The sequence below is a fragment of the Vigna radiata genome, chromosome 4, assembly GCF_000741045.1.
Source record: "Vigna radiata var. radiata cultivar VC1973A chromosome 4, Vradiata_ver6, whole genome shotgun sequence".
Classification (NCBI taxonomy): Eukaryota; Viridiplantae; Streptophyta; class Magnoliopsida; order Fabales; family Fabaceae; genus Vigna; species Vigna radiata.
The window spans coordinates 5,303,780-5,313,325 of NC_028354.1; the positions used below are offsets into that span (position 1 = coordinate 5,303,780).

At 33.4% G+C, this 9,546-nt stretch overlaps 1 protein-coding gene across 5 annotated transcripts in view; it reads right to left on the bottom strand.

Annotated features, from left to right (window-relative positions):
- The window catches only part of LOC106759205 (nodulin homeobox), a 10,660-nt gene extending 1,114 nt beyond the window's left edge, over positions 1-9,546 (bottom strand). For 2 of the 5 annotated variants that reach the window (XM_022779648.1, XM_022779647.1), the window contains exons 1-18: positions 8,999-9,365; positions 8,832-8,887; positions 8,344-8,403; positions 8,109-8,234; positions 7,872-8,030; positions 7,379-7,462; positions 7,174-7,302; positions 6,510-6,728; positions 4,938-5,063; positions 4,320-4,415; positions 3,904-4,059; positions 3,346-3,634; positions 3,103-3,228; positions 2,953-3,022; positions 1,268-1,331; positions 1,073-1,141; positions 308-844; positions 191-225 (exon numbers count right to left, since the gene is read on the bottom strand). In XM_022779648.1, the coding sequence (XP_022635369.1) occupies positions 191-225; positions 308-844; positions 1,073-1,141; positions 1,268-1,331; positions 2,953-3,022; positions 3,103-3,228; positions 3,346-3,634; positions 3,904-4,059; positions 4,320-4,415; positions 4,938-5,063; positions 6,510-6,728; positions 7,174-7,302; positions 7,379-7,462; positions 7,872-8,030; positions 8,109-8,234; positions 8,344-8,403; positions 8,832-8,887; positions 8,999-9,044 (2,447 nt within the window). In that variant the 5' untranslated portion in view covers positions 9,045-9,365. Of the gene's footprint in view, positions 1-190; positions 226-307; positions 845-1,072; positions 1,142-1,267; positions 1,332-2,952; positions 3,023-3,102; positions 3,229-3,345; positions 3,635-3,903; positions 4,060-4,319; positions 4,416-4,937; positions 5,064-6,509; positions 6,729-7,173; positions 7,303-7,378; positions 7,463-7,871; positions 8,031-8,108; positions 8,235-8,343; positions 8,404-8,831; positions 8,888-8,998; positions 9,366-9,398 lie in introns of those variants that run through there. The other 3 variants (XM_022779649.1, XM_022779646.1, XM_014642255.2) reach the window with 3 other exon arrangements.

Genomic DNA, 9,546 nt, shown 5'->3' on the forward strand with positions numbered 1-9,546 from the left:
TTATTATATATATTTTTTATTGTTAAAATATAATTACAAATATCATGCACCTACTAATACTATAGAGCTTTTTTAAAGAAACCTTGATATATGATATATGTCCTGAATTACAACAAAAGAGAATGTATAACAAGAGAAACAAAAAATACAAAATTAACAAACTATATGATAAAGCTTCATAGAGGCATACCAATTTTTAAGCTGTGAAGATGTAACCTCGGAACCCTGGAAAACATAATGCAAGAAAGTATCAGGAAATTATGTCAATCAAATATTACTCCAAAATGTTTATTTGCTTTTAACATACATGCACGCTTAGTTTTTCGGCCCATGATTGAAGTGAAACTGCATTTCGCTGCATGTCAGGCTCATCTTTGAGTGCCCTCTCAATCAGCATCACCTGTTTATCATTCATTATTGTTCGCTTCCGTTTTCTCCTTTGTGAAAGCTCAATCTTTTCATCCTCTGGATTTTCCTCAACTGCAGTTCTTTTAAGACGTTCATTTGATTTTGAAAGTTCTCCAATATCCATATGATCAACAACATTCTTTCCTTTTGCAGAACTAGTATCTGAACCACTTGTTTCAACATTCTGAGCATCCTTGTCCATATCTCTTGCTCCTCCTGATGCACTTTTACCAGGTATGCCTTTATCATCCACCTGATTTTGCCTATTTAAGCCCTTGCCTTGATTTGTCTCTTCAACTCTGGTATTATGTTGGTCCATGTCCGGAAATGCAGAATTCTCAGACATTCCTTCCTTGAAGTTACCACCCTTCTTATTAAGATCAGCGTGTTCTTTTCCAGTTAAAGATGGTGGACATCCGCCTGCACTCTGTGCCTCCTAGAGGAAATCAAACTTTTTTTGAGTTACTAAGTTCAGGACAAGCTACACGCTAACCTAATAATCCAATTTGAGAACAGTTTTACTTGTATTTTATATTTGACAGGAATTTTCTAGTTCTAAAATAGATATAATTTTAATCACTTTATGAACAAAAATGTAAAAAGTACAATTTGATCATTAAAATGTTGGTACAAAAAAAAAAAGAAAAAAAAAACTTGCAGATACCTGATAATGTTCATTGATGTTGAACTTAGAAATCTTATCCCAAGATAATGACTCCTCAAATTTGCTATCCTGAGTTTTCCCAGCAGAATGATAAAGGCACATTTATACAACAACATGAAACCATACGAGTAAAAGAGAAAAATAAATATATCGGAAAAAGACATTAATGTTTCAAATTATAGGAAAAATATTTACTTGGACTTGATTTTCCCCAAATCCAGTAGTTGCAAACAGTGATTGTAATTCACCAAAAAACACTCTGCAAGCAATTCACAAAACAAAGTTGTTTGTTAAACTAACATGACATTAATGACAATACAATTCGGGACCTTAGGAGCTAAAATAATTACAGAAATATAAATGGCAGATAGGCTTAACCAGGGAGTAGAAGTGACTGGGGATGGGGGAAAATGAAGATGAAAGGGGAAAAAGTCAACCAAAAAATATGAAAAAAAGAAATGATAGAAGTAGAAGACGATTTCCAAAAACATTTATTGTGAATAGTTTAAAACTAGATTTATAAAAATTTTGGTTTGATTTTTTAATGTCTGGTCAATCCCAGCATCAGATTTACAAATTGCAGACCATATTATTGTAGGCGCAATATTATACTTGCATAGCTACCCACAATTGCAATGTAAATTTTAATCACATGAACTCTTGCAATGGAGCAGCAAATAAATTGAGAAGATAGCAATGCAATTATTTGAGAAGATGCCCACTCTCATCAGCATGATAGTTATTCTATTATTTCTTCTTTCTCCAATCTCCAAATAAATTGAGAAGATAGCAATGCAATTATTTGAATTTTAAAATACTTCTCATTTAGTAAATTTAGAAAGGGTAGAAAGAAATACCCAAAACTGAATGAAGTTAATTGTTTGAAGTCTCACATTGACTAGAGATAAAACCAATTTAGAAGTGAGTGCAAACCTCACCTTAGAAGCCAATTTCGTAGGATTAATTTAGGTCTAAAATCCACCTCTTAACATGGTATCATAATCATAAGTTAGAGTTTATCCTAATGAGATTTGTTATTCGTTGGGCATATTGTTCCATATGCTATCACAATGCTATTGGACCACCCATTATTGTCTAGTCTCACGTATGAGAAATATATACCTCAACAAGAGCAAGGTGTGTTGGAAATCTTACATTAACTAAAGATAAGGTCAATTTAGAGTTTATAAGCAGGTGCAAACCTCACCTCACAAGCCGTTTTTGTAGGATTAAATTATGCTTAAAGTCTACTTTTTAACATGGTATCAGAGTCATTGCTAGGATCAATCCTAGCGAGATTTGTTATTTGTTGGGTATATTGTTTCACTAGCTATCATGTTGCAATCAGACCACTCAATAATGTCTAGTCTCACGCTCGAAATGTATATATATCTTGGCATGAGAAGAGTGTGATGAAAGTTCCCTATTGACTAGAGATGAGGTCAATTTAGAGTACATGAATTCAAATCTCACTTTACAAACCAATTTTATAGGATTAAGTTAGACTTAAAAGTCCACTTATTAACACTAGTAAATATATATAAAAATGGTAAATGCTACAAATTCAAAAGAGTGTCTTTTATGCCATTTTGTGTTGATGACATAATCTCCATTCGAAAATGAAAAAGAATGTTCAAGTAAACATAATCCTTAAAAACATTCCTAAGAATAGAACCAAGAAGGTGAGGTTCCTCAATTAGCCTCACAAATCATTTTCCAGTTGTAATCAAGTGGTATAAGGAGCTACCATAATGCTCATGCATCACACTCAACCCCACTTATATGCCTTACACATGCATAACCACTTAAACAAGAGTTTAAAATCTGTCATGCTAAAGGCAAAGTACATAGTGCCACAAAGAAATCTAAAAGAAGGTAACCTTAAAAGTTGCACATCCTCCACATTTAAGAATTTTGGAATCAAAGATTCTGCATGACTTAACAATGAGCCTACAAAAAGTCATTACATGTAAGAAAATAACCATATATTGCTCATAACTCCAAAATAAATAATTGAGAATGATTATTACGAAGGTTTCTGCTAGCAATGGCAGCTTTTGGAGCATCAGAACCAAAAGAAAATCCAGGCAGCAAGTTAGATAGATCCATTTGTAGGCACTCCATGACCTTGAGAACAAAAAGGTTCCTCTCCTGCTCTGGGGATTAAAATTACGAGAAAAGAAGACAAGGATAAATGGAATGTGGAAATACATATACCGGTAAAACAATCAAATATGGCTCAGAAATTTTGGGAATACGGACTAAGAACCAACCTTCGCATATGTTGGGAACAAAACAATGAAGGTTTGCAAAGAACTTGACAAACAATGATGTCCTATGATGTGCATAAGAAGCCTTAGGCATGCTGTTAGGGACTAGGTTGAATTCCAAATTTGTAGCATTTCTTACATCTAGTGTAGTATTATCTAAAATCCATCCAACTGCAGCAAATATATCATATTCAAGACTAGCATCTTCCTCCATCTCTGGCAGATTAGATGAACACCAACAGGATAAAAAATCTCCATGGGAGAGTGAAATTATTGCTGTCAGAACTTTAGTCTGGAATCACATGCAAAGGAAACAATCAAATTTCCTATGGCTGATTGTAATATATCTAATAAATCAAGTAAAATATCATAAAGCAGCAGTTATAAATGAAAAGATAAAACAAGTGGTGCATAATATCTTGTCTCTAATTAAATTTAGAGTAGTTTTACAAACAAAACAGAATGATGTTTATACCACCTAACACTATGTTTACAGCAAATTGGATGTGTATGTAGTCAATGATACTAAAACAAGTCAACTCTTGTATAAAATGGACTTACAAAACAAAGTATCATGTAAGATCGAAAGTTTGAATCGTCAGAGAAGATGTCAGCAAGACGCATTGCATTGAGCTGTACAAACCCCATTGGGTGACTTCTTTCATCAGTGAGATGCCCTGGATCTCTTCCAAAAGCTTTCTTCAACAAGTCAAAAACCTACATCATTCATAGCAAGTAATAAAGAGATTGTCATGCTTTGTGGCATTGATGCATACTGCAGACCATAAAAGATTTGTATATTACTCAATAATCCATATATGTTTAGTACTCAGAAATCAAAACCCAGTTCATAATAAAATGACAGGAAGTAGCGGAAAAAGTTGGCACCAATTTTCATTGGTTATCAGAAAAATCTCACTAAAACTGCTCCCTTGTCTTGAATAGTTTGCAATAAAAGCTAACAGCAGAAACCTAACCTCTAATGCAACAGATTTAGCCAAATCCAAACTTCGTGCTGAGCTGGCTACTTCATCAAGATAAGAAATACTTTCTGCTTCACACAAACTCAGCAGCTGAGAAAAGAAAGCAGTGTTGTGTTGTTAACAATATGCATAAATTATAAAGTACATTAAAAAAATCCTCTATTTGGTCCTCCAAAGTTAGATGTGTCACCTGTCACCTAGTTAGTCCTTCAACTTCTTATGTCACCAAATTAATTCCTCAAATATTTAAATAATAACCATATTTGTCCTCCAAATATTTTGTCAATCTATTTATCCCTCAAATATTTAACCATCACTAAAATAGTCGTTTTAAAAATCTAGAATGTCATCATTTTTGTCCTTAAAGACTAAAATGGTGACAAAAAGAACCTGACGGCTAATTTGGTGATAAATTATCTTTTAGAAACTAATTTCGCAGCAAAATATTGTGAGGACTAAAATGGAAACAAAAAATAATCTTTGATAGACCAATTTGTAGTCAAATAACATCGGATGACTAATGTGATGACACACATAACTTCATAAAATCAAATTGAGGCTTTTCTAAAGTTAAATCCAATGAATTATAGCAAATTTTTTAATTGGACTCACAATAGATAGTATTTTAGCCTTCAGCCTAGAAATAGCAGCCATGACCCTAGATGGAAAAGATGGCGGAATGTGTAACTTCAAAATGGATCGAGCCAGAAAAAGAATGCTTCCCTTTTCACATAATTCCTGTAAGTGGAGCAAAAAGACATGAGCTCATGCAGTTATATATACATATAGAGCACAACAGCTCATCAATGAACCAAATCAATGCATTGACCTTGAGCATCTCCACTACTGACTGTTGAAAGTATCTAGTTTGTCAAGTGGAATTTCCAACACCTAAAACTTTTACTTCTCCCTCTATAGTTAATGCGACAACACAGGAACTAAGAGTTGGTAGATTAGCCAACTCTAATGCAGATTAACAAAAATCATAGAATTTTGGAACATAGAATTCAAAGCATTTTATGAAAGAGTTCCGAAACCTAAAAGTATTCAAGATATAAGAACAATAGAGTATTCATACTAGATAATATGGGCATAAAAGAAGGGCTGCTTATAAATATTAAAAGAAATGAGAACATTATTGCTTTTATAGGACTAGCATTAAAACTTCTAAATCAGAAATTTGAACTCTAATCCTCAATGTTGACTATTCTAAGAAAGCTTCCTCTCCATAGGATCCTCAATGTCAATCCAGTTTAATTAAAAAAATGAACTGGGGAAAGAAATTAAATGCGTAAAACAGTGTGATATTTGACGGAAAAAAAATGTACGAAGAATATTCCATTAGATCTAGACGCAAATAAGCCCATACAAAAAATTACGTAGAGGTAGGTCACTATTCCGTTTTAGAAATCTACCTATTATTATCAACAGAGGTGTCAAGTGTTATACCATCAAGCAAGAAAAACTCAAGGTTGAAAATTTATAACATAAAAAAAAAAAAAAAAAAAAAAAAAAAAAAAAAAATTGGTTGTGATGCCTAGAGAAAGGTAAAGCTGCTCAGAAAGAGCAGAAGATCTAACAATAATTTTTCCAGGGAAGTGGAAAAATAAAAAAGAAGGAAAAAAGTGATACAAAAAAAAAATTATCCTTCTTAGAAAGGAAAAACCAACAACCAACTAAGAAAACAAAACAAAGAGTCAAGCACCATGTAAATAGACAAAGAGACTTCATAACATGTGCTAGCCAAGCACAGCAATGAGTAAAAATGTCCAAAATTGACACACTGCTACGTTTTTGGTTGTTTCTCAATTAAGGGGGAGAGGGTCGTTTTGAAGCAGAGTAAAAAGATGTAAACTGCTGGTGACGTTTTCTTTCTAGAAGAAAGACATATTTACATTACCTTAATTGAAGGAATTTGACTAGAATTTGTTTACGTAGCTAACCAATTTTAATAAATTATATAACAACCAAGACAAGGGATGCAACCAAGCTCCTTGTCTCCAATCAAACTCTAGACGAATTTTGTCAAATATAAATATACATTCGGACATATATATACATACATACATACATATATATATATATATATATATATATATATATATATGTTAATTCACATACATACATATATTCAGAGACACAGATTTTCCTTTCCATATTTAAGAAGATTGTAAAATTCGAAACCTTATTCTTTAGCAGGCGCTCCTTAAACAATTTCTGTTGGCAAAGAGACTGCAGAAACTGGAGAGAAGCTTCACACTGCTGGCAGAGATAATAAACTATTTGTTCTGCGGTAAGATTTGATTCCACAGAAACATCTTCTTGGTATGCTCCAAGTGTATTCTCAAGAAAACTAACAACCATGCGAACTGATCCAAAAGCTGCATCCATAAATATGTCAATCTGTCATATAATTCATGATTAGCCACAGAACCACGATGTATTATCAGAAAATAAACAAAATAACATAGTTAATAGATGTATTTATTAGACATAATAAAACCATTCATATGCTTTCACCTCATACCTTAAGCTTTTGAGGAGAATTGGTTTGAAACAGAGATTAAGGGGAAAAAAGATATTATTAGCTGACTGGAAAGAAATTCTAAAATGCGTGCAACAACTGGATTGAAAGAAATGATACCCAATTTGTACTGTGTTCGTTTTTATTTTTTAAGTTTAGAGAGCAACAGAAATTTCAGGTAGAAAAGTGAAATTTAAGAAAAGAGATTTAAAATGATGGTGACAATATAATAAGTTTGTTTTTAAAAAATGCAACAAATGGACAGTAACAGAATAATATTTCTGAATCGAGTGTCCAAAACATAGGGTGGAAATGAACTTGTACCTTGGGGTGCGCAAGCAATACATGAACAATATCTTGCCATTGTGTTGAAATGAACCCTGTCAATAGATGTAAATTGCATGCAACAAGAGTTGAATGCAAAAGAGGCATATCACTGAAAGCATGGCATTCCTGCAACATGAGATAATCTCAATATAGAAACAAGATAGAGAAAGATCGTACTGTAATGAACCAACCAATTTAAAACCTTTCTGTATCCACCAAGAACAATTAGCATGTAGAAAACCAAGTCAGTCAGCTGTTCCATAACTTTCACATCATCTAGCAAAATCTGAAACCATATTGTGATACAAAAATCAGAACCACAGCATCACTATAATTTTCAAAAAGCAATACACACACATTGAACAAAGTGGGCAGGGTCATGAAAACTCAACAATACTTATATTTCTTTGCCAAACAATGACCCCCATATTAGTATGATGTGAACTGCAAAGAAATTAATGTAATAAAAGTAAATATTGCATGCAGGTAAAAAACTCCTACCAACCTGATCCCTTATTTTTAACAAAAAGGCATTATTTAGTGTCCGACCAATGCCGTTCAAACTAAAGAGGGATTTTAATAAATATCATTCTTCAACATTCAAATAATGTGTCTTTGCCACACACGAGGAAAACACAAAAATTTACACGACCAGCAAATAAGATAAATGGTAAACAGGCATTATTAATATAAACCTGCTCGAATTTAGAATTTCGGGAGGCTAAATCACACAGGGAATGCAAGAGTCGAATGCCACGTAACAAGTATCTGAACAAGGCTTCATTTCTGACAGCTGACATCAACACGGTACTGAGGTGCAATGGAAGAGATCCCGCAAGTTTTTCCATATCAATCTGTACATGTTACAAAAAATAACAATATGATAAAAAAAAAAATATCAAATAGCATTATGAAGCTGAGTATAAGACAACCTTCAGCGTTGATCCTTTTTCAGTAAGGTATTGAATAGTGAAATTTTCAGAGTCTCTCAATAATTTATTGAGATCCAGAACAGTGACCCCTTGCAATTCCTTCACTGCTGATATCAAGCTTATTGCCTGTTCAAGTTAATAAATAGAAGATATTCACACTCCAGCCATTGAGAAGGATAATAGGGGGTAGGAGGGTCTCATGGATCCAAGTTATAATTAAGAGTTAACCACTTGCCTGTGCAGCATTGCTCGATGATTCTTCCTTGGCAATCCTCATTCTTGAGAAACGATAAGACTGGAAAAACAAACATTGTGTCATTATCAAGATGCAACAAAACGTGTAAGACACATACATAGATCAAGTAATTAATATCCAAGGGCATGACTTGTAAGCCTAAGACAATAGAACATTTTACAATTTGGAACAGAAATTGTCAGTTCATGTCAACAACACTATGAAGAGCCATAGGCTTGATGGCAGACATTTCTTGCACCCAGAACAGGCTAATATTTCATAAGAAAAATGTACCCATGAAGCACAAGAACTTTAACTATTTTTCATTCTCGCATCTTGTTTAGTCATCGAAGCAGATTTAGCTTCCTCTCCAGAGGGCAACACATGTGCACCCCACATGTTCTAAATATGAGATTGACCTTCAGTGCACAGAATTACAAAGCATGAAGCAATTCACCAATAAGACAAATTTAACATCACAAATTCACCTTCAGAGTTAAAACGGGGTAGGGGGTTCTCCAGTATTCCGGTCCGACATCTATTACTGCAATCACTAAGTTTAGCATTTATTAAAAAAGCTCTTTTACCTATCTAAATTTTCGTAATTTTTTAGAAATTTGGGCAAACCACTAAAGAGATAGTATTTAGTACCCACAGCAATTACACTTTTCGGATACTGGACAAAACATGTAATTTGTCATCAATAATGTTCATCTAGGTCATGCAGCAATCTCCCTCCTATGCGACATATAACTTATATAAGATCTCAAAAATGGAATCAAATAAAATACAGAATCGTGCATTTAATCCCTTAACCAATCTGTAGAAGATATTGATGTTATCTCGAGAATTTCCTAGCCATGCAGACTATGAAAAATGTTATTCTGCTTAAAAAAAATTACACGAACAATAAAAGAAATAGATTTATAACTCATACGGTGTCTCCGAATTTGATAACCTCAATAAAACCACAATCTAGGTCACAAAATTCTAACCATGTGAAGATTCATAAATCCAATCATGAAAAACAGTGACCAGAGAAAATTGGTAATTACCAAAGCTTGAATATTGACCCAAACGATAAATCTGGTTTCATAAAAGTATCTGTCAGTGTTGTTTGGCACTGAGAAAAAAGGATGCAGCAGCTCGAGAGGATAGAAGGGTTGGTCCTATAGGGTTCGAATGATGAGAAAGTCTAGTCGA